Genomic DNA, 19212 nt, shown 5'->3' with positions numbered 1-19212 from the left:
AAAAATATACATCACCTTACTTCCAAAAGTATATGGAGTCCCTGCACAGTAAGAAGGATCATTTGAGAGACAAATTATTTGCCATGGACCATAGCTGCACAATTGTAGAAGCTGGTTGCATCACCAGTTCTCTAAAACTACATTTAGGTGCCTGCTTCATGACAGCAAGCTATTTGACATATCCTCTGGTGTCATGAAGACACAAAAAATGTAATCTCTGGAGCCTGAAACTGTGCTCTATGGGCAGATGAGACAGAAATAACAGTTTTTTGGCAAAAAACCTCCAGAGGGAGGTTTTGGTGTAAAATGGTTATGCAGAAAAGAACCCCATTCTCACTGTAATGTATGGTAGTGGATGTGTGATGTTGTGGGGCTGTTTTTCTTTCAAATGCCCTAAAAATTGTGTTAAATAAATTACATCACTGATTCAATATCAGACTGAAATCTGAAATAAATATATCAGATCAAGTTCTGATATTAATATGAGGCTTGGTGCTGTTGGAACTTCCAGATTAACAAAGATTCATAACAGAAGACTGCTGACATAAAACACCACTGAAGATATATGAAGTGAGCTGAAGAGTGGGGTTCAACAAGATGGAGATCTGCGCAGGGCGGTGAGGGAGGCGAAACAGCGCTACGGGACGAAACTAGAGACACAGTTCCAGCAGAGTGGCTCTAGATCCCTGTGGCAGGGACTACGGATGATCACGGACTATAGGAGCCCACCCTCTGGACTGATGAGTGCGGATGAGTCTCTTGCGAATGAGCTAAACACGTTCTTCACTCGCTTCTAGGGTACATCTAGCAGCGCTAATGCAAACAGCGCTAGCGCTAACAACGGCAATGGTGCTATCGGCACAGCCAACAGTCAACAGCGCATGCGCGGAGCCCACCATAGAACAGCACCCTCTCCTCATCATGGAGAGTGACGTGAGGAGGTTGTTTAAAATAGTGAATACCAGGAAGGCAGTGGGACCAGACGGTATCTGCGGGAGAGTCCTCAAAGCCTGCGCAGACCAGCTAGCCCCGGTATTCACCGACATCTTCAATCTCTCCTTGACGCTCGGTACCGTCCCATCCAGCTTCAAGCGATCCACCGTCATCCCTGTCCCAAAGAAACCTTGACCCTCTGGCCTCAATGACTACCACTCTGTTGCCCTCACATCAGTCGTGATGAAGTGCTTTGAAAAGCTGGTCAGAGACTTCATCACCTCTTCACTGCCAACCTCCATGGACCCACTGCAGTTTGCATACCACCACAACCGCTCCACTGATGATGCAATTGCACATCTGCTCCACACCACACTGACCCACCTGGACAAAGGGAGGGGTAATTATGTTAAAATGCTGTTTGTCAACTACAGTTCAGCATTTAACACTATCATCCCCTCCCTACTCACTACTAAGTTGGAGGATCTAGGACTGCATACATCCCTGTGCGACTGGATCTCCAACTTCCTAACAGACAGACCACAATCAGCACGGGTGGGCAACTGTGTCTCATCCACCCTCACCCTCAGCACTGGAGCTCTTCAGGGTTGTGCTCTAAGCCCCCTGCTCTACTCACTGTACACCTACAACTGCGCAGCCACTTCCAGCTCCACCGTCATTGTCAAGTTTACTGACGATACCGTCGTCATGGGCCTGATCTCGGGCAATGATGAGAGGGCCTACCTGGAGGAGATTAAACACCTGGAAAACTGGTGCCAGGGAAATAATCTCTTCCTAAACATCAGCAAGTCAAAGGAGCTGATTGTGGACTGCAGCAAGAATCAGGAGTGGCATTACCAACCTGTGAGGATCAAAGAAACTACGGTGGAGAGAGTAGACAGTTTCAGGTACCTTGGAGTTCACATCTCGCAGGACCTGTCCTGGTCCTGCCACACCAACTCCCTGGCAAAGAAGGCTCGTCAGCGTCTTTACCACCTCAGACGCTTAAGAGACTTCAGACTGCCCTCCAAGGTACTGCGGAACTTCTACACCTGCACTATCGAGAGCATCCTCACGGGGAACATCACAGTCAGGTTTGGGAACAGCACCAAACAGGACAGACAAGCACTCCAGAGGGTGGTGCATTCAGGAGAGCGCATCACTCATATGGAACTTCCTGACCCGCAGACCATCTATTACAAGAGCTGCCAGACCAAGGCCAGGAGAATTGTGAAGGACCCCACCCATCCCATTTCCTTATCCAGCCCTGTTTTTTTCCTCAGTTTGGACAGAGCACTCTCAAACCATTTCACTGCGAGGTATACTGTGTATGACTATGTACGTGACAAATAAACCAAACTTGAAACTTGAATACCTAATTGCTACATGGATTTAATTTAATTTGTGTTGTCAAGATAAAAAAAAAACAACAACTTTTAGCTAGCTAGTATGTGTAACTTTAGCTACTAGCATGTTCCAAGTAGTTAGCTAGCATAGCTAGTTTTTTGCAAAAGGTGTTGTGGAGATGACATTTATAGATGGCACAATGAATGCCTGTAGATACCAAAGTACTGCCTGACAGATGACTCGCAGTCACCAGAAGCTTGGCAGAAGAGGAATATTCCAGCATGATAATAATACAAAATTCATTGCCAGAATCACACAGAAGTTTTCTTATAAAGAAGAAAAAAGTGAAAACTATCACCTGCCCAAGTATGCTGCCTGACTTTAATCTAACAGAACACCTTTTGAGTATTTACAAATGAAAGGTGGAGCAACACCACCCCTTCACCATAGAGCAAATGAACAAAATGAACATCTCATCAGAAATGTGTGCAACTCTGGTATCCTCCATGGTGAGGAGAACTGGGTCTGTCATCAAAATAAAGATGGACATACAAAATATTGAAAAAAAAAAAAATTTGAATCTTAGTAGTGAAAAGTATATGGACTTTTGTTGTATTGCGTTCCTATTGTGGGTCCTGTATTTTTAATATATTAAATCTAAACTTTTAATTTTTAATTTTACATAACTTTTAATTTTACATAAAAACAAACACCCTACTGTTTAACTTTGAAGTAATGCATTTAAAGTGATCCATAATTTGACCTTTAAGTGATATTGAACCTATGGATGAATCTCGATTTCCAGATGGATGAACAATCTTAAGTCATGGCACTGTCGCATAATTTTTGATATTTATATATAGACTTCAAACATTTTGAACAGATTGGGTTATTTTCTGCCATCAGCATTGAACTTAGATGTAGTAGAGCTTGAAGTCTATGGGACTGCCTTGCGTACTGGAATCTGAAAAGAGATTCACACCTTTGGAGTTTATATACTGCCCAAGCTTCAACATTTGAGGAGTTGGGTAAGATAATGGATTGATTCACAACTGTTGAATGTTATCTATAAAATGTCTGAGATGGATATTTGGTATATTCCTTGCTCACAGTGTCCCACAGTAACTTTGAGTGTTTACACTGACTCAATTTTTTGGTTGTTTGTCAATAAAAGGGATGGCTTGCTTTTGTTTCTGTCTACGACCTCATTGGAGCTCTCTGGGAAGACCACCTTAGCAGTGCAAAACGAAACAATGATCCTTTTGTACTCTCGCCGGAAGTTCTGATTGAGCAGCCCATAGATTATGGCATTAAGGCAGCTGTTGAAGTAGGCCACGAAGTAACTGGATACAAAGAGCCACTCAGGGATGAGTGGTGCCACTCGTTCTGGGTCTGCAGCGACAGCCAGGCCGATGAAGTTGAGCGGTGCCCAGCAAACGGCGAAGAGTACAAATACCACGAACATGGTGACGAAGTTCCTGATGTCGTGTGGCGTGATCTTGGGCCGGAGCTCAGGTTTGACGCGTTTCCGCACCTGGATGACCAAAATCCAGATCCTCAGGTAGCAGTAGGTGACAATCAGGATGGGAAGTAGGAAATGGAAGGAGACCACTGCTATGGTGTAGGCCGAGCTGGCAGACTGCGTGAATGTGCAAGAGTACACCCGGGGGTCGTACTGCAGTGAGTCCACATAGAAGTTTGGCACTATAGCAACCACAGTTAGTATCCAGATAAGAAGGACATAGCACAGGGAGTTTTTTTTGCAGTAGAGCTTGCTGTACTTGAGGCTGTGGCAAATGTAACAGTAGCGGTTGATGGCGATGGCCGTGATGTTGAATATGGAGCCAACGACACTCAGGCCCATCAGGAAGCCACTGACTTGGCAGTGGACAAAGCCCAAGTTCCATCCGTTATGGAAAATGGATGTCAGTACCAGGGGATAGGGGTAGATGGCCACCAGTAGGTCTGCTACTGCCAGGCTCACCACAAATGTGTTCCCTGTAAAGCAACCACAGCACATTCTCAGCTTTCCTTTATGATTAGACATTTATAGTCACAAAAGAATTAAAGCATGTGAAGGTAATCATGGTACCAAAAATGTATAATGACTATGCCAAAAAAAGAGACAATTTAATGACAGTCTCAACCATGTAACACACCAGGAAATTGCCAAAGACTATAAAACAAAAATGCTCACAACTTGAAATAACAACTAACATTTTTACATTCTGTCTTAGACAAAGGTTTTGCAGAGAGCCTCGACATATTGCACCTAACATTTTTCTTTTTTACACAAAGATGTAAAAACACAAAGATGAGGAAATTAGATGAGGGGAAATGTTTTTAGTCATCAGTGAGTCATAAAAGCAGACAGGCACACCAGCCTGCAGACCAAAATGTACAAGAGAGGAGCGGTGACAGCATGAGTCACAAAAAATAAAAGTACTAAATGAAAAGAAACTTTTCATTCCTCCTGACATCTTTAAAGCATAAGGTTTAGACATGAATGTCCTGTCTTCCTAACCTGTATTTTAATATCCTGACCTTTATTCATCTAATTAAGTCATGTCTTTTCTAAGTAAGTCAGCTGCTTTCTCTATTAAAAGGATTTAGGTGTCACCTGCTATTGTCACATGATACTTAATTCTCCTGTGAAGAACTTTTTTAAACTTCTGAGCCTTGTCATGGTACCGAATTTCACCTCTAATATTAAGAACATGAATAAGCTACTGAAGGATTTGATTTACTGGATGAGGTGTAAGATTAGGGCTGGAACGAAACTCTGCAGGCTGGTAATCACTAGTACTGGCTTCCTTTATTAGCAACAGTCAGTCCTTCTGCAGTTGCGGATCAATCCTGCATGACAGTAGTGAGGTGTTTCAGTAAATTCCTGTGTACAAAATGTTCAATCCATGTATAATTTTGGGATGTCCTGCTTAGATGGCCAGCTTCCGATCATGTGACAGCATTTCATTGGGACTGAAATCTGGACTCTGATTTGGCCAATGTAAAATTCTGTTTGCTTGAGTCATTGTTTATTTGAATGTTTTGGATGCTGCGTGACACCAGGTTTTTGTTGACAGACATATGCCCTGTGTACATTAAGTAAAATATTCAACTTTTGTCTTATCTGTCCACAGAACACTGTTTTGGCATTAATGTGGTATATGTAGGCGGCCTTTGGCAAACTTGGAGAGCAATGTTTCTTGGTGAGCGGTGGGGTTTTTTGTGGCAACCTCCCACTGAACACTATTCTTCCTCAGAGTTTTTTATGTGTAGATATTATCTATAATAAATATATAAATACATTTTATTTATAGCACCTTTTAAAGTAAAAGATACAAATAAAATTAATATCTACTAACACAAATAAGGGCAAGACAATTTAAAGAATTATTATCATCTTATAAACAGTTCTGAAAAGTATGGGTAGCCAGTGAAGGGATCTGAGGATCGACGTAATGTGATCTCTCATTCTAGTATGAGTGAGGATTATAGCTGCCACATTCCAAAGACTGCCTCTGGGGTGCTCCTAACGCAGCTGGAGAAGGGAGGACCATTAAGGGGAGTAGCATGTTTGGAGGCGGGGCAGACGTGCCCCCCTGCATGACTAGTAGGGCCAAGGAGACGCTTCCAGCGGCTACGCTCTCAGTGGGCATCGGGTCAAGGCGCCTTTTTGTGTGTGTCTCTAGGCGTGTCTGTTTGTTGTTGGGTGCATCCGTGGTGCCTGTGGGTGCAATGTTGTATGTGCAGGTTGGGTCCCTCCAAGGAGGTTGCCAGAATGCTCTCCTCCCATCTTTGCCGCTTGTTGAGTCTACAGCAGTCACACGTGCTGCTCTTTTAAGGACACCCACTCTTAGGCAGAGCGGCAACAGTGCTGAATTTCCTTCTGTTGCGAACTATCTGCTTGACTGGTCTGATGGAGGCTTGCCTTGTTTGCTTTGAGAGTTTTTATTATAAAAATCTCTTTTCGTATCTCGCTAATTGCAGCAGATTACTCTCGTGAAAAGCAGGTAACTGAAATTGTCCCCTCTAGGGCAGAGCAGGCCAAAGCATGCCTGAACTGACTGAAACCGGCCACTGACTTCCCCTCTCCTAAAGAGATTATTTTCATACATTTTCTATCAGTGACGTTGATTTGTCATGGATCCTGTCACAACTGCACGGCCTTGGTGTTCCACCTTCCCTGAATATTAGTACCCATCTCTAGGTATCAGCCCAATCAAACAGTACTCTTAAGCGTGTGGTCTCACAGAATCTCAATTGGACTTGTGCCTCGCCGTTCACAGATCCCTGCCATTCTATTTTCCTTTATTTCAAGTGTTCATTGCTTTGCTCTGTATGTGTTGCTTGGTTTTATTTAAGTTTCACTGCATGCACCTGCCATAAATGAACCCACGTCTCCCAATGGCAATGTAAAATGTGTGTGCTGTTTGTTAAATAAGTATTTCTTTTTATTTTATTATGAATTAGCGAGAATAAGATCATGTCTTAGCCATTCATGCATAAAGTAGGGTAATTTATAGAGTTTACAAACTTCCTGCTTCCAGCCTAATTTATAATCAACAACCATGTGCAGCAATTTGATGTTTATTTGAAACACTGCAGCATTTACATTTTGATGTAAAATGATGTAAATGTGAAGTGATGGTGTTTGTGAGCATTCTCTGGCCAGACTGAGCTTGTCGTCATGTAGGGAACATCAGTCTGACCTGAACACGATATTCCTTTTTCTTCCCTCATGTCATGCTGTTGTCACTCTGCTCGCCACAAAAGATCATGTGGCAGGATTCTGGGAATGCCTGAGTACGCGCATTCACAATGTAGTGGAGTTGGTGCAATGCTAGAGGCAATCATCAGCGCAGAAGAGCTCTCCATGTGGGGGAACATGCGGGGCCTAGAATTCTTCTAGCAATGTCATCTCCATAGCTCTTCTGGTTTTGCATTGATATGTTCCACCTTTAAGTAAGAGGCGTGTGAGGGATAAGAAAGGAGAGGGACACGTTAAAGTGGAGACCTGCTACTAGCAGGGTGCCGCTGCTGTGGCCCTGGATATTCTCAGTAGACATCGTTGCCATCATTTATATGTCACGAAGTAAGAAGTTGCTGTCTGAGTACCCAGGTGATAAATAGGCCTAGCTTTCTCCACTGAAGTGCTCTGTCTGTTGCATGACTATGTGCCATAAAGGCCATTATTGCATGTATTGCACAAAGAAACAGTAAAACATATACATTTAGGTGTGATGTGGGCAGGTAAAAAGCAGGAAAGATCATGTCACGCTAAATAAAAACAACTGACATCGCTCATGTCCACCTGACTAGCTTGTGAGGGCTTTCCCATTAGCAAGCAACCCTATAATATGTTCAATGTATTTATCTGTGACAGAACGTCTCAGTTCTTCATAGGCCAGCGTGAGATCTCATTATTTACCAGCTTTCCCACTGACAAGCTCTGATAGCACTGTATGCAGCAGATAAGGAAATACTGACTTGGACAAATAAATGGGATTTGGAATGTTCACTCTGCCTTTATGAGATTCCTAGCCCTCCACTCATGCTTTTGTATTGTTTTGTGATCCAGGTCTTAGGGCTATTTTGTTTAGCTTGGGCAACAGGATATCGAAAACAAATCTTTAATTAATTTGAAGATGATGTCTACACAATGTCAAAGCTATTCTCTTTTTTCATATGCTGTCGTAAGGTAAAAATAAATACCAGACAAGATCACTCTTTGAAGATTAACACACCACAGAAGGTGCTTGAGGTACCGTTCAAGCAGACCCGGACAAGTTCAGGTTCGACGGAATTCCATCCATTTACAATCCCTACCAAATTGACATACCTTACACTCGTACCATACAGACCTGTAAACCAACTCTGTCCTTGGCATGGGAACCATGTAGAAAAGATACTCATAGCAAAGTCCTGTTCAACAGCCTGAGGGCGATCCCTCTGCATTTACACTTCCCTCTGCTATGTGTGTTATCACATGGGCCATGAACCTAGGAGTTGGCACCTCAGTCTAGGGCTTCGCTTTATCCCGAAAGACAACACTCAGCAGCGAGAGCCCTCGGCCCATATAATTCAGCACATGACTGGAAATGAAGTTCTGTGCAACTCTGTTCATTTCTCTGTGTCCTTGATTCACCAATGCATCATCCTTGGCTTGGGACAAACATGCTGATGTGCTGCTGAAAAGCTCTTATTCATCTCATCATACGGCTTTTTCCATATGAGAGTCTGCAAGAGTAGGCCTGCATAACACAGGACACTCTTTGCTAGCTGCTCTTTTTAAATTTCATTTCTCTTTTGAGCATGCTTCAGGGACTTCACATTTATTGAAAAACCTATATGAATAGATAGCTGAACTAACATGACAGCGGTTTGAAATGTGAAAGTATTAAATCAAGGCATTAGGCATGCCGAACCTTTCTTTTTTCCATTGGTATGACGAATTTGTTGGATGCGCAACTGCTCAAGCAGTAGATCCTATAAACCTTTATAATTATCTTGATATGGAGTGTTTATCCTGATCCACTTCCAAGACAAATGTAGCATAATATATGAGGTTTACGTTTGATATAAATATTTGTCTTAGGTTTGTATATTGAGCTGCGATGTAAAAGGTTTGTCATCACACAAGTATGTACTGTTAATGCGGAGTGAGAAATCATGTTGAATGTGCAGGTACAATCTTGTGGAGTGAAATTATTTGTCATAAACACAAAGCAACAGGAGTCATATTTTGCAATAATGCAGGCCCCTTTTTCTGTGGCCCCGGTGACAAATATAAAACTGTAATAATAGCATTTATTCATGAATATCATGCCTACAATATCTTTGTGAAGAGGAGGAGACCTTAGTGAAACTTTCTAGGGGGTAAAGATGTGGCATTTGATATTGAATCGTCTATCATAGCTGAAACGTGGTTCACATTGGACCCCAAAGTGGCTCCACTGCCACGTATTTAGCATTAATAATTTTTTAACACATCTACTTTAATGTCCAACAAAGCTTGAGTCCAACAATATAAAACCAGCCTCTGCTATACATACCACGCAAGCTCTGGTGAGCACTTGTGTCATGTTCTGCAAAAGAAAGCAGTCTTGATTTACAGATATTCAGAGACCACAGGAACTGAGTACCTTAGACTCTAAATGCTGTCCTCTCTGTTGGTATTAGGAGGCTTCTTGGTTGCTTAGAGACTGATAAGTTAACAAGCAGTGCAGTAACAGAGCCATGAGCCATAGTAGTAGAAAGGTGAAACAATCCCACAAAGCCACAGTGTACCAATTAATAACCTCAGTAGCAGTTCATGCCTTGTGGTTATGGAAGAATGCCCTAAGCAAGCTAAGGGCCATGCTGGAAATTACTGAGGACATGACCTTTGGTGTAAACTAAAGACTTTCTTTTTTTTTTACCTCATAACATGGCATGACACATTAGTGGATCATTGTGCTTCCAACTGATTTGTTTATTGTGTTATGGCACTGAATTTGAGATCTAGTGACATAATAATTTACAACAGCAAACCAAAAATTAATAAATACATTTATTACAACCCAAATCTTAACTTGTTAAATGATCATTAACTCCACAATTCTCTGTTCTAGATAGCTCACTATGTAAATTAAATGTTTTGCTGTCATTTTTCAAATGAAGCATTCTCAAGGGAACATTCTATGCCCCAAACCACCTAAATAAGATCTACTAAAAGAAACATCCCTTCTGTCACACAGCCTTTATGCATAATGTGCTACATTGTTCTACTTGAATGAACAGTAGTCTTCACTAAATTAGTCTGCCTAAGGCTGCCAAAGACAAGGCAGTGCCACTAAAGGAGAGTGGAAAGAAGAGAGATTGAAGTATAAAGACAGGCTCCATATGACATCTTCAAAATATAAAAGCTAAAATAAAATCAATAGTCAACTCTATTTGAGCCCTTTGAAAGAGAATGATACTTTCTATGCACACTTTAGATGATGTACCTATTGAAGTATCCATCACTGGCAGCATTAACATCACGTATGGCTGGATCTGAGTAATGCTGGCAGTACGGTGTCATAGGTAATGCTGGGTGCAACAAAATGACTCCCATGGACCAGTAGGGAGTGCCTGCTCTGAAGAATCCAAGCAAAGAGTGATGTCATGGCAGATCCAGGCTCGGTGCTGAACTGGTTTATCTACATCAGGGGAAAGAGGAGGCTCTTGTGTTCAACAACTGAAGAGCAATGCAAAGCAAATTGTTTGTGTATGCGTGTATAGTTTGGGGACTGTGGTTGTGTTTACATGTTTGTGACTGTTCCACGACTCTACTGTACTTTATAAATGGTATAGGTATTTGAAATAGGCAACTCATCATATATTCCATGTGAGTCAGTGGATTTCACAATAGGACATGGAACATGTATTCACTAGATAAAACCATAATGAAGCACACATTATAGCAAATAGAACAATTACAGAGTTAACCTAACCCACTAATCGGTAGCTCCATGCTTAGCAGGAGGTCATACCACACCACATATTCCACACAGGCTTTCTTTGTGCAGATACACTAACACAGCATCACGTTTTGAGTGCCACCTTTTAAATTCATATAAATAATTCATACAATCAGTAGTAATCAGTAGTATGAAAACAATAAATTAAGTATTAACTAATAATAAAATAATATAGCATCTTGTAACATTGTCACGGGATGCTCCCCCCGTGAGTCACATGGTAGGGGGTTCACCTTATTTGTAACCACTCCCTTTTGTAATTGTACGCGCCTGCACTGGGTTTAATGTCTTGTGTCCTTTGTCTATTTAAATCTCTGGTGGTGGGTGTACTGTGTTGGTCGTTGTTAGTCTGCCGCTATATGTGTAGTCTTCGTTCAGTGTTACAATAGTCTGTCTTTCGTTAATGTATATGAGTGCCACCGTTGTTGTTCGTGTCTTTTGTTAATAAATGTGTCACTTCATCGAGGGCGTTTGTGCGTCCTGTTCCACGCCCATCGGCATTCGAGCCAGCACATTCATTACAAACATATTGTAAAAATCAAGTATATAAATGGCATTGGTGATTCATTCTGACCAATTGGGTAGGATCACACTATGTAATTGAATGAAATAATTACCAGAAACGCTGCACATGAACTAAGTAAGGCAGTTAAAGCAGCATTATGTAACAAACTTGGAGAAGTGAAGAGGCACTATGTAAGAAAAACATGCAGCATTTGTAATGATTTGAAGCACCGAGTGACTAATAAATGTCTGGTGATAAAATAGGCATTTCAAGAAAGGGCTATACTTTGTAAAAAGCTTATTTGTTCAAATCAGCTTCGACCTAACGCTTATTTATTCAAATCTACTCTTCTACCTAACGTAAACGTACATTACGTTTCAGTGTCCTTTGAATGCATAACTGTCATAATTAGTCCCTCTCTTATTCCGTATTTTCCCTGTCTTGTGTACCTTAGATCCATGCCGTAGTTTCGTTTTCTCCGCCCCTCGTTTCTAGTCTTGTTAAATTCATGTATTTAAACCCTGTCTTGAGGCCGGTGTTCTGCTGTTCACTGATGGTTGAACGTATGTTTATTCTAATGGTTCTTTCGTTTACTCGTGTTATCCTAGTCTGCTATAGCCTGCTTAACCTGTGTGCTTCCGTGCGTTTAGTTCTCTTCGCTGTTTGTGTGTAGTTACTCGTGTATCTTAGCCCTTGCCTCGTTTGTCATGTATCCCCGTGCTCACCGTGTCGGTTCTTAGACCCTGGACTGCCCTAACGACTCTGATTCTGGATTTACCCCTATTAAATCTCGCTCTTCTCCGCACATGCGTCCGCCTCCTTACCGCTCAACGTTACAATAATCTAGAGTACATGCTTTATTCGTAAAGCATGATCTCCGTTAAACTTTCTTCTTTTTTTTTTTAAAGAACAAAGAGTAGACAGTGGTTAGTATGATCAGGCGATGTAATTTTTGTGGTAGAAAATACACAGCAACTTTGAAAGCCCTGTTACAGGCACAGCTTGGCCATTGAAACCGGCCCACAAAGCAAGTAGGCTATAGCCGATCCTTTCCTGCGCGCTTCCCTCAGTAGGCTATACCAATATGACGTAAGAACTTTTATTTCAAATTCTTATTAGAATTGTCTAGTATGCAAGTCAATCCTGATCGCTTAGCCGTGTAGGTACTGGTAGTATGGATTGCGTAGTCTTTTTTTTTTTTTTTTTTTGGTGGAAAAATAATGTTTTAAAAAATTACAGATCTACTAAGGTTAGGCAACTTTGTACATCTGCTATAAGGCGCGGGAGCTGTTCCAATACGCAAATGTTGGTTAAACTGTTATTTAAAATTCAACCATTTACAGAAAAAAGTACTTTTTTTCGGGTTATAAAACGGTATTGAACAACACTAGGCTAAATGACATGACTACTCGCAATTCAAAATCGCATTTCTGCCTCTCTTGAGCGTGTGAGCGTTGACGCTCCACAACCCACCTGCCCTGGTAAACGTCCTTTTTAATCGAGCGGGCAATTGCAGTGGCTTTTAATCATTTCCCCCCAGTCACTGAGAGAAAGATGTTGTTTTCTCATTTAAGAGATTACTTACCTGCGTTTCTTAATTTCTTATTCCTGTACACGGAGAGGATCAAGAGGAGGTTACCTAATATATCGATGATGATGGTGAATATCAGAACGCTGCCCAAAGTTGTAGAGACCCACGGAGGACGACTGAGTGGGAACTCAGAGGGCTTCAAAGAAGAAATGTTCATTAATCGGCTTTCATTAATTTTCATTTTATCTTCCCTTTCCTAATCCTCAGAATTAGTCGCAGGTTTTAGCTCCATTGTACCGTTTTTGTACTTTAGTATCATCGCGTTGTAAAGGCGCGCAAAAAAAGAACTTCGTCTTTGTCTTCATAAATCACTGCTTGGTCGCACAGACGAAATGGAGCTTTGAGGCTGAGCGCTGACATAAGGGAGGACACTTTTATAGCTTTGTACTTACATCATTTTGGTGGTGGGTGATAATTCGGAGGCAATTTACATTCTCATATACCGTGACGCCTCAAACTGCAGAAACGCTGCCACACAGAGGAGGAGAATAAAACCACACAACCCCAACATTGTGTTGCTTAATGTCGAATCTTAGATATATTTATGTGCAGAGTCGGTCGTTTATCATTGTGTTTATTCGTTATTTAAGATCATTATTTTGTTGAAACGGGCCTTATTTCGATGATAATCTGCTTAGTGACTTGATTCCGATGTGTGTAATTTTATGATGTATTTGACAAATTTATTAAATTAAAGTGAAAGGCGTTTTCAATAAAACAAACAAAAAGGACATTTTGGGAGGGACAATGTACCATATTCACTTACAGAATACAACTCAAGTCAATTTTACACAACGCTTTTTACAACACATGTATTAACCAAGTTTACGAATGTATGGGTTCAGATCCTTAATGAGCAAGCCAGAGAAAAACTCTCTGGCCAAAACTGAAGAAACCTTGAGAGGAGCAGGACTCAAGAGAGAACCACCTGCCTCTTGAGTCCTGCAACACAGCGATACAACACATTACCTAGAAAGTCCCGCTAACATTTGAATGAGTATTTACCTACTGTCACTAAATAGTTTGGTGTTAGCTATCTAGCTATGCATTGTTGGAAGGTAACATATCTGGCATAACACACTTTATATATGTTTTAGTGTTAAGACACAACAGTCTACCATGGCACATTACCTATCTTATTAAGACTAACGTTATCCATGAGGTGAATGTTTAGTAATTTGCATTTTGCCAAAAGAATGCCTAGTCAGCCCATCTGTGAGTAGGCAGAGAGCAACAACATCGGTGTCCAGCTGAAGCCAGCAGAGGTCAAAAGCAGGAAAGCGCCAACCCTCCTTCACCAGGTCAGCAAAAAATTAAGCACAGCAGCATAATGACGATAACAGAAATGAACGGCTTTCTTTATTAGGAACCCATGGCATGGCATGAGAAATGAAAGGAAATAATGTCTGAATTTATGCCCCCTCTAGTGAGGAGGTCTGGGGCGCTTGCTGTGTAGTGCATTCTCATGCCTGCCGGAGCGCTTAGTGTACTCTTTCATTTGTTACCTAGCTGTAGTTGGCATATGGCATGATTTTGGCTGAAAATGTGCAAGTATTTGGACATATATGGACAGTAAAGTGAATTGCTTTACTCAGCTTTGTGCGTTGTCTGGTGATTTTCCAGTCCAGACGTTTTTCCTGAATTTAAGGGGCTTTAATTGGCAATTTACAAAGTATGTTCAATGATGTGTGTTCTGCTTTTTGCATAAGGCTGTAGAGGTAACAGCAAACAAAGAATAATTGGAAAAATATGTATAAACTGAATAAAGAATGATGCATGAATGTACAAAATTATGCTTGGCCTTTCTGTATTGAGTATGGCCCCTTTGTGGTCCCTGATTTTGAATAATCCTAGATCCACCCCTGGTAAGGAACATATTCTAGTCATATGAGGTGGACACCCCAAGTCCAAATGGGAGGGTGGTGGAGAATGACAAGGCTAAGGTCCTGTGGGACCCCCAGACAGATGAACAAAAATAAACAAGAAAAAGCAAACCAACAAAACATTGATATAAGAGACAAAATGAAGAAAACAGCAGTGGTCATAGATGTGGCAGTGTTTCCAGGTGATGGAAACATTCAGCTGAAGGAATTTGAGAACTTGGAAAAATGCCACTAACTGAAAGAAGAACTGGAGAATGTAGAAGCAGGCTGTGATGCTTAAACTGGAAGAGTGGATGCAGCAAATCCCAGGAATGGCATTATCCATCTCAATTCCATTTTTTTTATAAGGTTTTCTTGATATAATTACTTGATAAATGTGAAAAGGTTAAACAGCAAACATGTTTTGCTAATTCTCTCTCAATTAACAAGAGCAAAGTGCTAAGTCCAATACATCCATTTGACACCAGTACAGAGTGCACTGTAATAGTAGCAATAATTGCAACCTGCTATCCTGGAGCATAAGATTCTGTTATCTAACACAGCTACAAAAATTCAGTATTTTGTCATAAAAACGTTTTGGAGCAGTTTTCATCTTAATCCTACTTGCTAAGGTATATCAGCCATCATCGTGCACTGAATAACACTGTGTAAAATAGCAAGCCACCCACACCATTAACTTTTACCTACGGTTTGCTGTCCTGTGCTTAATGTATAGCGTTTGTGTTGTATAGTTTTGTGTATGGTTAACATGATGATTGATAGTTGCCATGGTGAATCACTTAAAGTGATGTCTAAAGAAGATTTTCTCTCGCAGCTTGTCAACCCATTTAAACCTCCATCTAAGGGAAAGGTGACTTGGTTGGTGCCGACAACATAGACATATAATTCAAGCTAATGAACACCAGGCCATATAAACTGAAGGTTATGAGTCAGAGCAATATTGCACATATTGCAAGCTTAAAGTTGAAGGCTGACTGAGGTCAATTATACAAGAAGGGAAGCTTCACTAAGTCGACAAGATGGGAAAACTTCGTTACTGAAATGGAGAGGTACTCCGGATGGTGTAACCTCATACCGCACGGTGTGCCCAAAAAAGTGGATGATGGATGTGAGGCAGGAAGGGTTTTGTGAGGCCACCCAGAACTTTGCAGAGCTGCTACCAGAAGCGACTGAAACTGAATGCTGTGGTAGAGCAAAAAAACTGAATGGCATACAGTGGATCATCATTTCCTTTTCTTCCTACATCCAGGAAATGCTATTTGGTTTTTAATTCAAGAGTCTGGATTGAGCAGTAGGGATCTAGACTGTATTTTCATATTTGATTGAATGCTGTGGTTTATAACACTTGAATGCATGCTGTAGTGTACATGCCTGAATTTATGCTGTAGTTTACACACCTGAGTTCATGCTGTAGTTTAATTATTTATAGTATGCTGTAGTTTACATGCTTGACATGATGCCTTAGTTGACTTGAATGCATAGCATTATTTATCATTCTGTAATGTCAGGAGTAGGCCACCTGACATTCTTACTAAACAGTTTATATATTTTCTCTAACCAGTTCATTGTTGGGTATAACTGAAAAATTGTCCGATACACACACTAATTGTTCCTTGCTCAGTTTAAGACAAAGGGAAAACTAGTTCTAATAGCAGAACCTCTGTCATAACAACACCTAGTAATGGTATTACATCAAAATAATTCAAAAATAATTCTTTAGGCCTTTCCCTAAAATCAGATGTATTTTCAAGAAACAAAAATGTCCTATTATCTCATTATCTCATGGTCAGTGTCCATTGTGGTGGAAATCTCCAATCCTATAATAAAGATGAGTCAGACACCAATGGGTAAGGCAAAAGCAAATCTTGTTTATTATTTATCTCAGCCTGAGGGCATCTCAATTACACACAAACAAGGCATCTGTAAGGGAGAGTCATTTTCTCCTTTTCCTCTGCGCTTCTTTATAGTACTCTCGGCACTTTCAAGCGAGCGAAATAACACCAAAAAAGGGTTGTTTCGCTCCCTTTCTGCCTAAAAGGGGGTTGTTTTGCTCCCTGCTGGCTTATCTGCCCTGCAGCAGAGCATTCTTCTAAGAAACCAAATTAGCAGATTATACTAGGTATAGTTGTGATGTTCAACCAATGCGCACAGAGTTTGGAGAAAGACGAACTGTCTGCTCTACGTTCTTGTAACACAAATGTGATGTAATTTTCCATTACATTTCCTCCTTTTTGTCATTTTAAGACAGCATCAACAAAATTACAACAAAATTATATTCTAGTATAATACGTTAAACAGTATAGTATACTAAACAGTTTCCCCAGTACGTAGTCTCTTCTTAAGATGTTTGGACTAAGACATCATTAGTTTAGTTAAAAAGCTTATGCTGTTTTTGTGGGGGAAAGACCCTGTTGTATGTGCAATATATTAAGCATACAGAACATAAACCAGTAATCTTCCCTTAGCATGGTATATAGATATGCATATTTATGCCTGTATCAATTAATCTTTAGCAAACTACCCATGCTGCAACCTATTCCTCGGTCCTGGAAGGGTCATAATCTCCATGTGGCCTTGTTGATAGTCCTTGTCCCATGTCCCCTTTAGGATGCTGAACCGTTGCCTCTTTTCTACTCTGGTCTGCTCCTGGTAGATATGTCATGGTGTTGTGGGCTAGAAATGTGGTTATGAGCAGGATGCTTGTGGTGATCAGTGTTTTTAGTGCATGAGCCATTATGATGCATTAGGGTTTCTTTTCCTTTTCTCAAGTCTCTAGTTCTGGTCCCTATGCTTAACAATGGAGATCCTGTTGGTCCATGTTGTGTTCAGCCTTTTTTCATACACCTTTTAAGGTGTATGAAACAGCAGTTCTGTGAGTATGAATAAGATTTACGGAGTCAGAATTCCGTACATCATGTAAATGTCAAAGGGCATCTGAGCCACTCTTGCAGACTGAGCCATTTATCCCTACTGTCAAATTTCACTAGACCCCCACAATTTCACAGCTTTATTTGCCCACAAGGCTCTAATACTGTACATTTTGTATACCATTTTGGATTATTGTTCTAGATCACACAAATACATGTTTTGTAGATTGAATGACAGAATGCTCTGGTTGCCTGTTTGATAGATGGCCAGATCCACTAAGATGTACAGGAGAAGTCAGGGTGCTAAGAGAGACCAAGTCCCCCATCCCTCTAACAACGACAGTGCCACATGTTGGTGTCAGACGGGGAGGATCTGTCATGCTATGTTATGCATGTCTTCAATCTTCTCTCCCCAGGTCCACTCTCCAAACATCAAAGCAAGTGCTGTCGTTGGCTCACCAAATTATTTGTAAATCCCAGCAAATTCCAAGCAAACTTAGGCTACCACAAAGGATATATTTTAATGTCTCACGTTGACCTCATTGCATGGAATTGGAGGTCAGAGCAGCAATGGAAGTCTAGTACTTTTTTTCTATTTAACTGAATAGAAAATAGAATAATCCTATTATATTATTATTATATTATATTATTATATTATAATAGTATCCACTGTTTTGATTATTCCTAACAACTGACAGCAATAAATACATCAGATATTTTTCTGCCCTCTTGTGTCCAACATTGCTTACTGTCATGCTCTGTTGCCATGCTGTTTGATCCTTTGTCTTCCTGAGGCCTTGTGTCCCTTCAAACTCTTAATATGAATCCAATATAACAGATTCCTTCAATAATTACCCTAGTGATTTCTAAAGACAGCATGATATCTTTGCCTAATGTGACAGGGAAACCTCACAATGCTTTTAAGTGTTTTTCTGCATTTTCCTGCGTGAAATTAAGCACTCTTCTTATCAAAAATTAACCTGCATTATTCAATCTAATAGTCCAGCTAAAGGTATCTATAATAAAACAGCTCATTAGCTTGGTGAATGTAAATATTTGCATACTTAGAAATCAATAATTGATAGAAATGGCAAAAGTAAATTACAGAGAGGACTAACTCTAATAAAGGTGTCTAGAGAATTCTCTGCCTGCTCCTTCTGTTATTTGGTATATTAATTAATATTTATTTTACATTTTAATTGATTTCAGTGTCCTTAATATTGACCTACTTCTTTCAAAACAACAAACTGTCAGATTAAAAGTTCCTATAAACTAAAACTGATAGGATCAAATCTATAATGCTTCAAAATATCTTTGGGATTCTGTAATATTGTTGAATATTAAAGAACATCATCTTAATTTTACATCCACATTTGGCATTGGACATTTGAAAAGACATAGCATTAAGTATTATCCAAATGACACTCATGAGTCAAAAAGCAAGACAAAATCTATCCCAACTATTTATTGGCAATAAGAACTTGCCTGTTGCATACCAAAAGTGCTAAACAATGATTGCAACAGCAAATGGACCATCTTATTTACACTACATAAAGATGGAACACTTCACATGATCTCAATG

General features: G+C 40.5%; 1 protein-coding gene across 1 annotated transcript; it reads right to left on the bottom strand.

The window, feature by feature from the left end:
• Positions 1–3008: 3008 nt before the first annotated feature.
• On the bottom strand, positions 3009–14618 carry mtnr1ab (melatonin receptor 1A b). Its single transcript, XM_027013025.3, has 2 exons — positions 12875–14618; positions 3009–4278 (listed from the first exon to the last, which is right to left on the bottom strand). The coding sequence occupies exons 1-2, from the start codon at positions 13059–13061 to the stop codon at positions 3416–3418; spliced, it is 1050 nt and encodes a 349-aa protein (XP_026868826.2). The 5' UTR covers positions 13062–14618; the 3' UTR covers positions 3009–3415.
• Between the last annotated feature and the right edge of the window lie 4594 nt (positions 14619–19212).

This window comes from Electrophorus electricus, chromosome 16 (genome assembly GCF_041902795.1).
Source record: "Electrophorus electricus isolate QZ-2024a chromosome 16, ASM4190279v1, whole genome shotgun sequence".
In the NCBI taxonomy this organism is placed as follows: domain Eukaryota; kingdom Metazoa; phylum Chordata; class Actinopteri; order Gymnotiformes; family Gymnotidae; genus Electrophorus; species Electrophorus electricus.
The sequence above is the reverse complement of the archived record's forward strand: the minus strand, read 5'-3'. Positions and strand labels throughout refer to the sequence as shown.